The 17178-nt window shown below is 36.7% G+C and overlaps 2 protein-coding genes and 1 long non-coding RNA gene across 4 annotated transcripts in view; 2 read left to right on the top strand and 1 right to left on the bottom strand.

The window, feature by feature from the left end:
• LOC148717200 (uncharacterized) overlaps window positions 1-4974 on the top strand; it is a 5018-nt gene extending 44 nt beyond the window's left edge. Inside the window, exons 1-3 of the long non-coding RNA XR_015995006.1 lie at window positions 1-143; window positions 3334-3437; window positions 3824-4974. The exon at window positions 1-143 is cut by the window's left edge and continues 44 nt beyond it. This is a non-coding gene — a long non-coding RNA (uncharacterized LOC148717200). The remainder of the gene's footprint in view (window positions 144-3333; window positions 3438-3823) is intronic.
• The window catches only part of LOC111334682 (DNA primase large subunit), a 47341-nt gene extending 32214 nt beyond the window's left edge, over window positions 1-15127 (bottom strand). The window contains exons 1-16 of one of the 2 annotated variants that reach the window (XM_088744148.1): window positions 14886-15127; window positions 14307-14422; window positions 14114-14196; window positions 13979-14026; window positions 13602-13683; window positions 13180-13275; window positions 9731-9787; window positions 8823-8903; window positions 8620-8687; window positions 8313-8385; window positions 7714-7821; window positions 7500-7574; window positions 7220-7346; window positions 6902-6984; window positions 6438-6506; window positions 4841-5235 (exon numbers count right to left, since the gene is read on the bottom strand). In XM_088744148.1, coding sequence (XP_088600274.1) covers window positions 4972-5235; window positions 6438-6506; window positions 6902-6984; window positions 7220-7346; window positions 7500-7574; window positions 7714-7821; window positions 8313-8385; window positions 8620-8687; window positions 8823-8903; window positions 9731-9787; window positions 13180-13275; window positions 13602-13683; window positions 13979-14026; window positions 14114-14196; window positions 14307-14422; window positions 14886-15048 — 1593 coding nt within the window. In that variant the 5' untranslated portion in view covers window positions 15049-15127 and the 3' untranslated portion in view covers window positions 4841-4971. Of the gene's footprint in view, window positions 1-4840; window positions 5236-6437; window positions 6507-6901; window positions 6985-7219; window positions 7347-7499; window positions 7575-7713; window positions 7822-8312; window positions 8386-8619; window positions 8688-8822; window positions 8904-9730; window positions 9788-13179; window positions 13276-13601; window positions 13684-13978; window positions 14027-14113; window positions 14197-14306; window positions 14423-14885 lie in introns of those variants that run through there. The other variant, XM_088744147.1, reaches the window with a different exon arrangement.
• A 41-nt stretch (window positions 15128-15168) lies between these two features.
• Window positions 15169-16916, top strand: LOC111334678 (uncharacterized). Its single transcript, XM_022940494.2, has 4 exons — window positions 15169-15334; window positions 15490-15566; window positions 15838-15893; window positions 16173-16916. Exons 2-4 carry the CDS (start codon window positions 15516-15518, stop codon window positions 16657-16659), a joined length of 594 nt encoding a protein of 197 aa, XP_022796229.1. The 5' UTR covers window positions 15169-15334; window positions 15490-15515; the 3' UTR covers window positions 16660-16916.
• Window positions 16917-17178: the final 262 nt, after the last annotated feature.

Genomic DNA, 17178 nt, shown 5'->3' with positions numbered 1-17178 from the left:
AGATTTGCTTGAGGCGAAAAGTTTCAGTCTCGGTACACAGTGTAAGAGAAATCGATCAGATCATGGTCAGCAAAAATCTTACCGGGAATTATACTGAATACATTCGCAGGTATCACTAGAGAACGTGTTTTAAAGTTTGAGAGGTTTGTATACAACACGATGGTTGCAGTCATTGATATGTCGCTTTAACGTCTAGATTTTTTGCATAATTTGCTGTGACTAAAACTTTGCCAATCCCGTGAAGTTATTTCGTCGCACGGGTCACGCAGGTATGTCGAGCAACTGGCGCTTTCGCCTACGTAGCTTTCTGCTTCCTGTGCGCGCCAAAATCTAATCTTAGTAGTAAAGTCGCTCACAATACGGCCAAGGTTGCAGAGAACGTTAAGTTCGTGGACCACATCCAGCAAGTGCTAAGAGAAAGCTTAGCTGTGTTTCCGGTTAGCTAATTAAAATCTGAACAAAAACTTATTAACGAGAACATAGTGGGACGGAGAGATGTTTTCGGGCAGTTACCGAGGGGGTTTGAAAAGAGTTTAATCTTTCAACTGCTGTCTAGAGTGTTGAAATTCCTGAGCTAGGAAGGCCACGGATTCTCTTCTAGTCCCTTGGTCATTGTCATTTCACCTCTCCGGTCGATTGTTGAGGACCAACTTAAATACCTTTGATCATTGGAAATCGATCCGATGCTGTTTTCGGTGGGAAAAACAAAACCAAAGACCAAGAAATATTGGGTGGGAAGGGCGGGTTTGCTTTATTGCAGATGTGAGCTTAGTAGTACAGGGTCATCTACCCACATCTAATAAGCAAAAGTTTCCACGCTTAGCTTTTCTTTTTTTTCAAGCGAAGATGAGATTAGATTTTGGCACGCACAGAAAGTTGCGCAAGTACCAGTTGCTCGACATACCTGCGTGGCCCGTGCGACGAAATAACTTCACGGGATTAGCAAAGTTTCAGTCACAGCAAATTATTCAAAAAATCTAGATATTTCTCATGACATGTCATGACGAATATCGCTTATTGCATTCCGATTTGCTAAAATACGATGGCGAGAAATTAAATTAAAATGTATGATTGGAAATCAACAAATTCAACTGCATTGAGGAAGCAACGACCTAGAGTATTACTCCTTTGGACCTTCAACTTAAAGAATTCTAGCAAACAGTGGACAGAATTTATTAAATTTGGAGTAAGATATTTTTTTATTTTCTCGAATCTCAAAAGCGTTGACGTTGTTATGCTTCTCCTTTTCCATGTGCTAAAAATAACTCGGCTGGCAAAAAAGATTCAATGCAACACACAAAATCAGCAAATACAAACATACAAATTTCAGAAGCCCGTGGCCTCAGCTATACTTTATTTCGAATCCCAACTCCGAAAAACCTGGCAAGTGATAAGTAATAGTACATTTTGTATGATTTTTTAAAACAAAGTTTTAGTTCAATACTCCAGAATAAAGCAGCTAAATTAATTTTAGATATGCCAAAGCATTCATCAGCAACAGAAGCTCTTGATCTACTTGGTTGGGATACATTGGAAAAAAGACGAAGATCTCATCGTCTATTTTTGGTTTTTAAGTCCTTGAATGGACTAATTGATTGGAATTTTAATTTTAATCATTTTAAAGACATGCATGATTATAACACTCGTTTTAATAACAACATTTGTAAACCACAATCAAAGCGTGCATGGGGTCAGCATCGGTTTGTTTGTCATGCAGTAGATGACTGGAACGCTCTCCCAGACGGCATTAGGAACATTTCCGATTTTTCAGTTTTTAGACGTCTTGTTAAAAATATGTAGTCTCTTCTATTGATTATGCCCTTTTATCCTTTTCTTGATAACCATATTTATATTTTCTGTTATCCTTACGTTAGATTTATGCAGGGCCTCACTGAAAACCACACTTTGTGACGTGGGCTCCCTGTCAAAAGATCTTACTTATGTTCCCGAATGGCAGCAAATTGAACTGTCACGTAAGCACTGTCACGCGCTAATGTTGGTTCCCAATAGAGGCTTGAATTCGGGAATCTATCGCGATAATCCAAGGTACGAGAACTTATACCTCTTCTATTGGCTGTTTTTCTAATAGTAAACTGTTTAAAAATTTACAAACACATCAGGCCGAGTAATTTTAAAAGTTTTCCCATCCGACAGGCACTGAAATTTGAATAGTGCAATATGTCAAAAAGACTGAAAATGGCTTGGACGTTTGGTTTTCCCAACAAGTAAGTATTCACGGGCCGCCGGTAGATTTTTTATATGTTAGAAACGAAAGGTCAAGAACGACTAATAATTATTTTAATTGGAAAAACGATGCGCACCAGCTGATATTTTTGCCCTTGGATTTAGGGTTAAATCTACGCAAAGCGACTTTGTTTAAGGAGTTGATGTATGGGCCTCTAAAATTTTGGAAAAGCTGAAGAAAATATAAACTTACATTTTTTAGAAAGCGTAAATGGCATACTTTTACTTGATATAAAACAGAGTGTCAATTTTTTTCTTAACTTGCTTTGCGAGGCTGCTCAAAATTTGCCTATTTTGGGGTTCGCGCCAAGCCCCAAATTAGCCCCATTTATCTGTATAGTTGACTTAAAGTTCATTGGTGAAATCAGAGATTTCACTACAGTCTTCATTGTTTAGTTCATCAGTAATGAAAGATGTTGTCCTGTCACTGAATGAGATTTTGCCAGTCTTCCTAGTTTTAAGTCGAAGGACAATATGAAATTGTGATTGAAATTAGTCTTACCTAATGTTATGTTGTTTTGAGCTATTGTTTTATCAGTATTGACTTGTTTCCAGTCCTTTTATGTATAATCCTAAGAATAGCCCACCATTCAATAGTTCTATATTTGGTTAAGAGGATTAAGTCTTTTAAGTGTCACACAATGATTACTGTTCTGTCATGCAATGCTTTGAAATTGTCATGTTAGTGCCTTGCTATTGTATGACAATCGACTCTATTTTTTACTAATTGTTTTATTTCGTTGTTTTAAATTACTGATTTGTTATTTGTCATTTATTATTTCTTTTAGCTTGCAATCACCCTTTCTTTTTATCAGTATTATTTCTTTTGTACTTTCCTGTATAAATAAATTTTATTGTGGCTATAGGTCTGTCTCGTTGTTCGAATAACAACATCAGAACCTGCCTCGGTCACATATGAAAAATCACTCACGATTCAAAGGCTTACAAGCTCTAAGCCAAGATTTTTGTAAAGGAATACCTTTTATCGGATGCAAATTGCCTATAATCAGTGGGGGTTATGGGCCGATAACTAGCCAACTATAACTATATTTTCCAAAAACTAAAATGTTTGCTCCTATTTGTGTATAGATAAATGCCTGATGACAAGAGCTGCTGTCTTCCTGAACCGATTTTTTTACAAAGTTTGGTTCTTTGGGGCATGCTATTACTGGGGCACGTGGCTGTTCTTGGGAGTAAGTTAAATGATATACTGTTTTCATGCATGCCCTTTTGACCAAAGACATGAAATTTTTATGGCTTGTCTTGGACCCAGGATCAAGAGAATCCAGGTTTGAAATGAGGCTAGGATTGAGTGTTGTTGTCGAGGAAGAGACTTCACTCTTGCAGTGCCCTTCCCTCCAAGTATAAATTTGGAAAACCTGATGAAATGGTATGGGTTTGTTGGCAACTGACTTGCTCCCAATCCAGTAGAGTGGCAGAACAGCCAGCTGACTTTGTTATAGTAACATGGTATGCCTGAAGTTGGGCTTGTAAAACTTCATGTCTATAACTTGTCTATAAGTTGTACCAGTGATATTTCAGCAATCATGAATTGATTGAATACCCAATTTTTCAACAGATTTATGTGATTGGGTGAGGAGTATCTGTAGCAAAGAAACACAAGTCAGTGGTAGATGAGGAATTGGACTCCAGTGATGATGACTCAGATGAAGAGTTGATAAGAACTTAAAAGACATTGGTCACAAGTTTGAGATGAATTTCTTCAGATTTCAAATCTCAAATGGAAAGCAATTTTGCAATATTTTCATAGCTTGTTGTAGGTCATTTGTCAACGGGGATGGAAAGTGCAATGAATTGTCTAGAGACAACGCTTACATGTGAACATGATTTCAACATTTATTTCATCCACTTTGAAATCACTGGTGATCCTTGCCATCTGATTGGTTCTCATTGGTGCAATTTATTCCCAAATCATACCAATTTTTTGCTCTATATTACATCTTTTTCCTAGCCAATGACACAGCTTTACTAAAACTCAACAACCAATCAGATTTCAAGGCTTCTTTAAGTCACAAATCACATGATGGGAAAATGAAAGACTACTGGAACTTTTTATAAACCAGCCCAGTGCTGGAACTATAAATATTTGTTCAGACTAAAAGTCCTATTTGAGGGACTGAATTTTGGAATTTCAGAATGGATGCAATCAAATGGTAGTTGAACTTTGTGTTGTGCAATTTTGGTCTGAAATCTTATTTGTGATTTCAAATCAAAGTTGTGCTGCATCATACCAAGTTGCACTCCACTCTGTTCAATTATCATTGTAAACTGTTGACGTTCTTGCACAAGTTATAGATTAACAGTACCAGTACAGTAGCTTAGAATGACAAGCCCAAGGTGCCATTAGCACAGATGGGTGTATACATGTAAGTTTAATTGATGCTCTCTCAATTAAGTAAGAACATTTAATAAGCACTCCATTTGCCGAGGTTAACTAAATTAAGAAAAGATTTGAAATGACATTATGTACTTGTTAGTGAGGAAAAACTTTTGTACTATAGATTTATACATAACAATACAATATTCATGGTAAGAAAAATAAAGGTAAATGAAATAATTCAATTAAACACCAGTGTAAGCCTGTAGCATTTGTTTTTTTATTACTTAATCTGACACATTGATCATTGATCACAGTGTTCATTAAATTACAATTATATCTACACCGCAGAGTTGTAAAGCTTATTGCAGTAGTGATTTATCCATCAGTTATGCTATGGTATCCATTCTTTCTATTTCTCCCAGAAGGTCATCCTCATCATCATCATTCATGTAAATATCACTTAGGCCATTGCTCGGAATATTTACTTTGTTACCAGAGTTGATCTCTCTCTTGATAGCAACCCTCCCATGTTGTATTCCACTGGGTGTGGCACTTCCCATTTTGGATGCCCCACCCTGTTCCTTCTGAGTGACTTGACGGCTCTCATCAAAGTATTGGTTTGGATGGTTGATTGCTGAATTGGCCATAACCTGGTCACACAAATGATAGGAGAAAAACATTTAAACCAGTTAGTTTTAGTCCACTTTAGTATTGCAAGTGTTGTAAAGTTAAGGATATGCGACAAAGAGTGACAAACAATTCTAAAGTAAGCTTTGATTACATAATTACAACTGGAAATATGATTCATGTGTAACCCTTTGTTAGAGTATTCGTGAAAATATTCCTACTATGTGTCGCATAGAATATGGAAACTTGTACGTGTTTTCCATCTAAAGATACGTGGGAACACTAGTTCTGCAGGATCCATGAAAGTGTCCTCCATATCTGTGAAATTGTGGATACGTGGTAATTAAGTTGTTTATTCCAAGGGAACTCGTATTATCTTCTGTATTTTGTATCACGTATGATTTAGCTACCATTATGCATATAAGAACCTTGATTCAAGCAATAAAGTAGATTCAGTTGATTGTAAAGGAGTTGAGTGTCCTGCACCCCGTGTGCGAGCTTGTGTTAAACCCAACGTTTGCCTAAGCATTGAAATAGCTCGATGCTAACCGACCCTCGGCTGAAATTATACTACACAAGTTTAAGTTTAGTTTAAGTTTAATTCATTCGCCACAGGAATGGCAGGAGAAAGGAACAGAACTTTCGTTCCAATTGACACCTAACCCCTTTTTTACCCACACATCCGACCCCGGGGAGGACATCCATCACACTGGAATCTCGTGTGTGGGTAATTAATGTCTCCTACCCCAACCCTGCAGGAGACGGGACCTCCGTTTATCGTCCCTATCCGAGAAGACTAGAAAGTCTAATCATTTGCAGATATTATTACAAAGGCAGCACTTTCTTCTCAGTTAATTAAAGACCCTGAGTGTTGGTCCGGCCGGATTTGAACTCACGACCTCCTGCACAACAGTCCGGCGTTCTACCAAGTGAGCTAACTGGGAGGCGGCAAGGTTTGCATTTGTGTCTGCCTCACACACACCTCTGGGCATCACTGCAAGAAAACTCTTCTAACTCTGATTTGGATCTTACTTGTAATGAGGACATGTCTGTGTAATGCCAATTACCTGTAGTACTCATGATACATAAATACTTTTAATCCAATTCCTGTATCAGGTACAAATTAATATCACTTGCTTAAAAGACTGTAAGTTGATTTTATATTTAGTAACACGACTATTTACAGTGTAACAATGTAATATTCTGAGAAAATAGTTGTTCCTACCCCATGAGTCAGTTCATAATATCTTGTACAGGCCAGTTGGTAATGAGAATCTTTCACAAATGCCATTATCTGCAAAGGGAGTTCACATACTCAAGTTACTAAATTATTTCTAACACATGTTGATGGGAAGTTCATATATCTTGAACTGCAGTATTAAATATGTATGATGCATGATCCTTTGCAGTAGATAGTGCTATTTATGCAAAAGCGAAAATCAGACCTGAAAAAAATCAGGCCTGTATGGGATTCGAATCCCATACAGGCCTGATTTTTTTCAGGTCTGATTTTCACTATTGCATAAATAGCGCTATCTACTGCGAAGGATCGTGCATCATAGGTACACGTTGATGTCCAACAATGTCACTTACAAGTTTTCTCTACTGACAGTGACTGGGTGAATAGTATGGGATAATTAAGTACAAAGAGCTCACAGCTGCTTAAACATTCCACTTAGTCTGATTTACCTCATCAACTCCTTTTTTGGGTACCCTGAATGCTGATAGCCGTTGACGCAACAGATCAGCATCTGAGTGTCTGAATGGGCACCCTGCAAGCAAAGGATAGAATCAATCCATCTCCACTGATGGATTATTAAATGTAAAAAGCCACTCACTCAGTCAGTTAGGCAGTCAATTCAACAATCAAGGCAGGTAATCCCACATTCACTCTTCACTAGATCCATCAAACCAGTCAATCAGTTAATTACTGAAGTTGTGAACAAAGTAAGCCAGTCAGTGTGTTGTGATTAAGTGGGTCAGTCAATCAAACACATATACACATACCATGATGATCTCCAGGCCCTGGTGGATTGGACATGATAATCTTCATGCAGCTGTATGGAGTGTAGTCAGCTCTTTTACCTTCTTTTCCATAGTTATGACGGATGTTGTATGCATACTGCTTGTCAAACTACAATGAAAAAAATAACTAATTCTTAAGACCAATTAACTTGTTCCTAACCCAAACACAGTTACTTTGAAATGAGTCGCAAGATATGGAAACAAGATGACAACCTCAATAGCTGAAAAAGTCACAAAATATTCCGCTACTGAGCACTTGTACCTTGTCCACATCCATTAGTTTTGTGAACTCTGCTCTCCAGAAGATGAGTGCCTCCTCCAAACTAAGACCAATCCCCTGAAGCGAAACAACAAAGAAAGTTAAATACATTTCCCTTAAGATTATGTATTATCTCAAACAGCTTGTGCAGGAGTTCAACAGTCAAACTCATAGGACACCGTTAAACCTTAAACACAGAGACAGGTTTATAACTGACCTTAAGAAACAGGCCATACTGCAGACGACCGCCATGTTTCAAGTGGTGATTTTCTTTCAGAGCTGTATGAAGTTGGCGCATACACAAGGGATAGGAAGTCCTTGACAACTGCAAAGGAAACATGCTAGGATAAATTCTGTGAAATTTTGTTACAATTCCTGTTGTTATGGAGAAATCAAGCTTCAAACATTAGGATGGAGTGTTAAGAACCCTTGTGAGAGAATTTTTTTGGGTGCATGAAAAGTAATCCTTGATCGATTTGGTTACTTTAATTGCTTTTACTTTGCAATTTTTTGTTAAAACCTAGTGCTACCTTCTCAAGAGATCAGATGCAAAATGAAAACTATGGTAAGAGCCACAAAGTCTTTCATGGTTTGTCACACTTAAGTTTGGTAATATTTATCTTGAATACTGATTGGCTCCTTTTAATGTTAATCTGGAATCTGATATGCTGATATCATCACTATGGTTTCAGTTATACAACACTTTGTCTAAAAGCACTCTGATGGTGTAGTCTTTGTTTACTGCTCTCAAGTGCTATGTGTTGCACAGCAGATAAATTTAATGTCTGGTCAAACAACAAGATCATTGCAACTCACCCCATCAATCTGATCCAAAGTAACTTTGCCTCCTGTTTTCTTGAGGCTGTAATCTTGCCCCACATACTGTTGGCTGAAAAATAACTTATGTTACCACCTATTGATTCAATATGGCACTTGTCTAGTTTTAATCTTAAGAAATCTGATGTAAACCTCCCCAACCATTTAAAGTACTTAATACTTGTTCATGAGTAAAAAAAAAATTGTCGCTTATTCCATGAGCTGCTTCTACTCGGTTTCATGGATAATGCAAGAGACTGGAAAATGAAGACCAGAGATTCTCTTATCAGACTGGTTTAAAATGTACCTGAGGTTTGTTAACTTTGGTAACAGTCTTTCATCTTCTTCCAGATATGGCAATGCTCTTGCAGTCATCTAAAGTGGAAATATTTAAACAATTAATTTACAGTAAGTTAGTCATCTTATCTTGCTCAATCAAACTGAGAAATTGATGCCAGTTAGGCTGCCACAACTACAGAGAAGAAACAACAGCAATAATTTACTACTCACAGCCAATGCACGAGACAACTGCAAGCGAAATTCATTTGCGACAAGGGACACAAGGTCATCTCTGGGGACAAAAGCTTTGCCCTACAAAAAAGATACAAAGGTACTGTAATTTGGTCTGTTCTTGTAATTTTACTCCTTCACAATGTAGCATTTTCTTATCACATGCAGTACCAAGTAAATTGTAGGCTTCAAGGAAGTTCAATATGAACTTTTCCTATTTTACTCATTATCTTTCTTTCCTGGATGCTTTAACTTTTAAGTTCCAAAGAGGTCCTTAGAGCCTTTTGAATGGCTTAGTTATACTATACAGGCAAGGTAACAATTCTTATGTAGGGAATGCGATGGTAAAAAAGTTGGCCACCAATTATCATTGATGCAAATATCATGACTTATTGAACATGAGGAAATGTTTGGCTCTGGTATGTTATAATTAACAATTATTCCACGAGCGCACGTTGGATATGAGATGATAGATAGCCAACAGGGGGCATAGCGCCGAGCTAGCATAATCATCTCACATCCAACTAGTGCGAGTGGAATAATTGTTTAATTAAAAAAAAAAAAAACGCCCCCAAGATATTGGAAAAATCTTCTCGACTTTATTTTGTAAGAAGAAACCGGCTGTTACCATGTACAGATATTAGATTATGGTAAATTGGCTCATATACCATAATGGCTAAGCCAATAAAAAATCTTGAATTACATTATCCAATGATCCAGCTTTTAATAATTCCCATTATCCGACGTGGATCTGAGAATAAACATCAGCCCTCACACTTCAAGTGTTAATGACCACAAACATAAACAAGTCAGATACTAATATTTCTGGCAATGGACTAATCACAAAGTCAGATAAAAATATTGACTGATAATTACAGCTGAGCATTTTGATTGTAAAACATATTTACATTTTCAAGGTAAACCTTCCTTGATCTCACAAGGTCAAGAGCATCAGTAAAAGGAACCTGAAACAAACAAACTACACTTATCTATGGAGAACTTGTTAAGGTGAAAGCAATGAAGATAGATTACTACCTCATTTCATGGGTGATCAATTAAGACAATCTCATCACTAAAAGGATAAATATCATATGGAGAAAACTTTACAGGAAAGGCTATAGATTTCCTTACTTATTTTCTATGAGAATTGTTTTCGTATTGTATTGTAATCTTTATTTAGACACGATCAATTCATCAGCCTATAAAAATACATATCACATACGCTAAGATATTTAAAATCAAAACTACATACTATAACACTAAAGCTGTTTTCCGTGAATGCCGTGCGTTAGACTTTAAAAATGTCATTGATCTTACGTTTAAATAACCCCAGAGACTCTGTGTCCCTTATATCGCGTGGTAAACTGTTTCATAATTTGGCGCCATTGTAGCTAAAGCTTTTTCTGTAATAATTAGTGTGCGGTAGTGGAACATTAAGCTTATTTTCAGAGTCCCTGAGGTCATAAGCAGAGTCACGCTACGTAAACTTTGAATATAGATACCTTGGAGCTAGCTCGTGCAGACATCTAAACATCATGGTGGCTTTATGGATTTCTTGCTGGCTTGCAAGATTTTTCCACCCTAAAAACTCGAGTACCTCAGTTGCATCAGCATCATAGTTAGAGAATGTCAACACACGGGCTGCTCTATTCTGCAATTTCTGCAGTTTGTCTCGTAGCGTTTTCCCACAGCTACCCCAAACAATGTCACAGTAATCAAAGTGAGGTTTTACTAAAGCTTGGTAGATGAGATGTAAGGTTGATGCTGGGATCAGGTGCCTAATTCGCTTTAGGGCCCCGATACCAGAGGCGATCTTTTTCGTTAGTTTTTCGATGTGACTATGCCAATCAAGTTTATCGTCTATTATTACACCAAGCGATTTTGTAGCTGAAATCTGGCTCACTTGAGTATTGTTCATTCTAATTGTTGGTGAAGCTGTGAGAGTATTCAGTCTCTGCCTCGACCCTATTAGCATGAATTCGGTTTTAGTCATGTTCAACGTGAGTTTGTTCGCTTGTAGCCAGTTGAAGACGTTTTCTAGGTCTTCATTTAGACAAAACTGAAGGTTCTCAAGATTGCTTCCCGCATATGTGAGGTGCGTGTCATCGGCATACATTCTCGGTTTACAATTTGATAAGCAATTTGGAAGATCGTTGATATATAATAAGAACAATAATGGACCGAGAATGGTCCCTTGAGGGACGCCGCAAGTCAACGAGTAGCTACTGGATAGCGACCCGTTAACAGAGCATTTTTGTGTTCGGTTTTCCAAATATGACTGAAACCATCTGAAAGATTTTCCATGTATACCATAATAGTTTAGTTTCGATAGAAGGATCTGATGGTCAACAGTGTCAAAAGCTTTTTTCAAATCTAGAAAAATGACTCCATTGATTTTCTCGTTATCAATATTATATGCCCAAGAATCTGTCGCTTCCAACAAAGCTGTTACAGTTGAATGATTAGCACGAAACCCTGATTGGTTTTAACATAAAATATTGTGCTCTTCCAAATAGGCATATAACTGTTCATAAACTATCCTTTCAAACACCTTCGCCATTATTGGAATCACTGATATTGGGCGGTAATTGTCAGCATCACCGCGGTCACCCTGTTTATAAAGAGGGGTAATCCTTGCATATTTCCAGTCGTCTGGGAACGTCCCTTGGCTAATAGATTGATTGAAAATATCACACATCGGCACACAAATGAGATCAGCACATTCCCTGATAAGCCTAGCAGATATTTTGTCAAGGCCTGTTGCCTTTGACTTGTCTAGTTTATTTAAAAGTGAAAATACTTTAGTTGGATTGGTGGGTTGGAGCTTAAACCCTTTATCTGTTGTGGTAAGATATCTTTGATAGCTACCACTATCACAATTTATCTCACTGGCAAGTTTTGGACCAATATTAGCAAAGTGGTTATTGAATTCGTTTGATAGCTCCAACGGATTAGTTATTGTTAATCCGTTCACTTTTAGTGACGCCACTGGCGTTTTCCCAGATTTTCGAGAAGTTAGCTCGTTTATAGTCTGCCAGGTCTTTCGGGAGTCGCTGGTTTGCTTATTACAACTATTTTGGTAATAAGCTTGCTTAGCTGAGCGTATTTGCTTATTGACAATATTTCTTTGTTTCTTAAATAATGCCCAATCGTTAGGATCATTTGTCTTGCTAGCTTTGATTTTTAATATGTCTCTATTATGCATAAGGTCTTTCAATTCAGAGGTAATCCACGGAGAACTCCGTGAACGAACGCGCATCGTTTTCAGTGGGGCATGTTTGTCAGTGATAGCCAGAAATGTACATTTCCATTGCTGCCACATCACGTTTGGGTTGGAAGACTCGTATACATTATCCTAACATTGAGATAGAATGTCATAACGAAACTTTTGGCGATTGAAATTTCGGAAATTTCTGTATGTAATAGAATCATGTCCGTTAGACATCCCATTCAGGGCAAGTTTTCTAAATACATACGCCATGCTGTGATCACTTATTCCGATATGACAAACTCCTGAACATGCAATCTTATCCGAGCAGTTGGTATAGATTAAATCAATTAGAGTTGATGAGGTGGGTGTTATCCTCGTCGGTTCAGAGATAAGCTGCTCGAGTCCGTAGACATCAGCAATATTCCTTAATTTGGATGTGTTATTGTCATGTCGAGTCGTGATCATGTCACAGTTCATGTCTCCCAGTACAAAAAATTCTACATTTTAACTATCCAATCTCCCAATTAGGGATTCAAAAGGTGAAAAAATGCCAATAGGAGAGTCAGGTGGTCTGTACCAAGTAACAATCACAAAAGATTTTGAATTTGGCTTATGGATTTCCAAGCAAAGATTTTCTAGTGTATCCATGTGTAGGTCATTTCGTACTGTAAAGTTGATTGAAGTTTTTACATAGAAGCATACCCCTCCGCCGCATTTTGTTAGTCTATCGCGCCGAACTATTTCGTATCCCGGAATATGAACTTCTTGATCTCAAATACTCTCGTTCAGTTTCGTTTCATTTATGGAAACAATATCGATATCATTGTTTGCTAATATGATTCTTAATTCGTCTATATGAGTAATTAATTGATTAATATTGAGTGATGCCATTCTAAAACCGCGCAAAGGAGGCAATATTGAGACAGATTTTTCGGCCTTTTGGTTGTTTAATTGATCCCGCACGGCATTGACGGACAGCACATTATCTCATTCTAGGTGCGATTTAAAATTATTATAAAACTGCTCATTACCTTTAAAATTTAAGTCACCCGTTTATCACATATCACATGGACAGTGTAAGAAAAATTGTAATCTAGATAGTCATTCCTGGAAGGTAAACTGTTAAAAAGTGTATTGAAAGTTCACCTTAAAGTAGTCAGTGGCCAAGACTTTGTCACTGGTGAGACGGAAACCTGAATGCATCAACTCTAATTTCTTTTGTGTTTTCTCTTCTTCACCTATCTGTAAGAAAGAAGAGTACAAATCAATAATCAATGTAAAGGGATCAAAATCTTTAAATTCCCTTGACAGCAACAACTATGACACACTGAAATTCAAAAGTGAATTTCCAACATCATGTAAGATGAATGTGATGTCTTCTGAATTGAGAGTCTTGTTTAAAGAAATCATGTTAGTTTAACAAGAGGACTAAAAACTGCAGGAAGGCATGTTCATGATCATGGATCTTCTGCTTGTGACCAAAGTTTCCACTTCACTAATTCTCTTCAGACAAGGCACTTTCTTACAGGGTAGAAGTACAATAAGTGTTTTAATGTCTGAATACATACAGTTTGGTACTTGAGTCCATTAGCCTGCAGGAAATCATCTGCTTCCTTTGGATCAAACTTTGCCATTTCCATGAAACGAGATCTGAGAGAAAAAAACAGTGTAAATTTTGATAAATATCTCAAATATGGTTTATATTATGTGCTTATAGGCTTTGTCTTATCTATTTAATTGTATGGTAATGGGCAACTGTTGGCCAGATTCTACACTGTTTTTAAAATTTTTGAACAGAGCTCGATTGGAAGAATGCTCATAAAACAAAATTAATGTTCATCATCCCTAGATTATTGTATGTTGTATTGTTATTGAAATAATTAGAAGAAAAGTAAATTTTGTGACCAAAATAGAAAGTCAGTACAACTTATATGTAGATACCTACCTAAATAGCTCAACCTCTTGTGATAAGAACCACCGTCTAAGATCTTCCCTAGAAATGAAATTATAGCAAATTATATCTTACTTGATTGAAATTAAGAGTCTACTTTAAATTTTATAGAGTCACAGAAGAACTTACGATCTGCAATATGCAAGGCGCAGAATAAAATGAGAAATGTGATCTTTCCTCCGCTCAGCCACAGTTGCCTCAGCCTCTCGATTCTTCGAAAAGAAAATCAACATGGGAAGAATGTTGTTATTTGTAAGGAATGGGTTTGTGTTTGAAATAAACCATGAACAAACACTACTAGACTGTATAATGTTTTATTTACCTTGTGAGCTTTTTGTTCCTGGGGTAGGAACTTTTTAAGGCTTTCCTTCATGGCAGTATTATATTGTTGAGAACCTCTTTTGTGACGTATGCCCAATGTTTCAACTTCTCTGAGAACTTTTTGAAAAAATAAAAAGAACTTTTTCAAGTACTCCTAAACAAACAAACAAACAAACAAACAAATAAAAATACATATTTGATGAACAGAATAACTGAATTGAAGTCCAAGTGTAACACCACTTATGTGACGATTGTGGCTGGAAGGCTTTTAGTTGTTGTTCCTTACAGAAGAGAATTTTTCTGCTGATCAAACTGGAAATGCATCCTCGTTTTGCCTTTCCTTTATAAATACTGTTATTACAAACATCGAAATATAATACATGTGACTGAGGTTCCCTTGAGGTTTGTCTTAGAGCAAAAGGCGAATGCATTTCTATCGTAATAGAGTATCTTTTCAAAAAACTTTTTAAAGAATGATCGAAATTCATACATATAGGAGAGCTACAATTTACAATTACGTAAAAAATTTACTTCTCAAAGTCGCAATCGTTAGATCATAGTTAATAGATGCAGTAAGTACCTTTCAATCGGTCAATCGCAAACTCCTCAAAGTCCTCCAGTGTTATGTTGTCTGTTGGTGGAATCTTATACAACTGCAGACTGTACGGATACTTCCGACCATTTTCGGTGCCTTCTAACGCTGAAATTTTGCCTCTCCGTTTCCTGGTTTTGCTAAATTGCATTTTCCTTTGAAATATTTGCGTCGATCTGTAAAAGTCTATGATCTTTTCCCGCCGAAATAGAACCAAGAAAGAATACACTAGTTCCGAGTTCCTCTCCTATTTTACTCCAACTGTATTGTGGTTATTCTATTGGCGGCCACTTTAAAGTTCGTTGTGTTCTCTTTCAAAATAATTTACACTTCTCAACGTTAACCTTTAGCCTATCTTAATACAAGTATTAGTGGCTTTTGAAATATTACGTGTTCAATTAGAGCATATGGCCTTCCGATCTACTAAGATATTTAAGGTATGGATAAATTCTAAATCAAATACTACTGTAGAGGCAAATTTATTTGTTTTTGTTTTCATATCGGAGGCAAGCTCATTGTACTGGTAGCTAGTGCTGACTTCTAGGTGAAAAAATGAAATTGTAGTACTTTACGCCCTCTATTATATCCACAGTTGTTTCAATAGGAAAACTGGAGAATATGGAGGCGAAAACAGTCTTAAAATCAAGAAGATTGAAGAGAAAGAGTAAGGTAACACTCTTAGATTCAACCTGTACTGAGATTTGTTGACACAGTGGTTGTTTACCAGATGTCAAGCCGTGCGAGCTGAAATTGTGAATTGTTGGTTATTCTAGGGGACTATGGAGATAAGAAGGATGTCTTTCAGATATTTCTCTAATCATCCTGAGCAAGTTGACTTCAACACTGAAGCATTATTCACAGTGTAATTTTGAGTTTTATTTAAACAAGATCAGAGAAAATAGATGAAGTAAATGTTGAACTATGTTCTCTTTAATTCCAGGAGGACTTACAGACCAGTGGCAGCTACAGCTGGGAAAATTCACAACACTATGACAGGTACAACTGAAAAATGATTTGAAACACTAGCATTATATTTCCTCTTGATGTAATTACTGTGAGTGACAAAGTTGATGTAGACTCAAATATTTGAGAGACAAAGTGATCCTTAAATTTAAACTATAATCAAAGAAATTTCACAAAGTAAAGCCTGAGAAATGAATTTTGGCTCTTTTGAAATTATTTGCACTGGTGAAGTTCAATAGTTATTTGAGAATTACAGAAAATAAAGCTTGAATATGTATATTCAACATTTTTTTATTTTTGCTTTTTATGAAGGGCAAGACTGAATTTCAAAATGCGAAAGATTGATCCTTCAAGTGACAGTGAACAATGTGTGGCAGAGAGCAAGGAAAATGATTTTGATTCATCAAGGGAGTCACCTAAATATATCCTAACGAAAGCTCACAGAAGAAGTAAAGACAAGAAAACATCTGTGATACCTCCTCTGGGAAGCTTAAATGAAAACATAGAATTTACAGATTCTGTAACTGGATTTATACTTTCTCCCCAAGCTCAAAAACCCTACCATTGCCACTTGTGTATTAAACAATTCAAGTATTTTAGTAATTTGAAATCCCACATGAACATAGTGCACAAGAAAACAATTGTACAATCTGATATTGACAGTAAGACACCAAAACATGCAAATGGACAATTATTTCAGTGTGAAGTTTGCTGCAGAAACTTTAAGTATTTTAGCAACTTGAGAACACATAGGCTTGTTCACACTACCACAGAAATAAAGGATGCTGTCTCTGACTAAGACACTTATGTCACTTTTTGAGCTTACCACAAACTTTGTTTACTGAATAAACTGCTGTAATTTAATACCAAACATTTCTGTATGTGTGCAGAAACAACTTTGCACAGAAGTGGTTGTACACTGCCTTTCATCCATGGTTCAAATCTCATTTTTTGTGTGTCATTTTGAAGCCATTGTCACTGTGACTAGAAATTCTTGTGCAGACATTGTTTAAGAGCTATTATTGATAGAATTACCAACAATGTTTCAAAATCTGACTTGGACCTCTGCAAAGATGAAATGTCAGATAGAAACTTACTGGGCAAATGAAAGAAAGTCTGATCACAACATAGTAAATCATATACTGACCAACAGATGAAGTAAAAAATAGTCAAGAGATCCCTGTAGGTGAGCTGCCATTAGAGAAACTGCCGAAATCAAGTGCAAAAACCAAACTTTGATGGGATCCCTATAAAGCCTGAATTTTTTAATTCCTCTAATTACAACTCACTTGAGAGTGTGATTTCTGTTCTTAAAATT

Source organism: Stylophora pistillata, chromosome 13, assembly GCF_964205215.1.
Source record: "Stylophora pistillata chromosome 13, jaStyPist1.2, whole genome shotgun sequence".
Classification (NCBI taxonomy): domain Eukaryota; kingdom Metazoa; phylum Cnidaria; class Anthozoa; order Scleractinia; family Pocilloporidae; genus Stylophora; species Stylophora pistillata.
The sequence above is the reverse complement of the archived record's forward strand: the minus strand, read 5'-3'. Positions and strand labels throughout refer to the sequence as shown.

Excerpts from the sequence above, each read along its gene's own strand:
- LOC111334678 (XM_022940494.2), top strand. The coding sequence starts at position 15,516 with ATGGAGGCGAAAACAGTCTTAAAATCAAGAAGATTGAAGAGAAAGAGT. Across the intron at positions 15,567-15,837 it reads GATTGAAGAGAAAGAGTAAG|GAGGACTTACAGACCAGTGG; the intron begins GTAACACTCTTA and ends CTTTAATTCCAG. Across the intron at positions 15,894-16,172 it reads AATTCACAACACTATGACAG|GGCAAGACTGAATTTCAAAA; the intron begins GTACAACTGAAA and ends CTTTTTATGAAG.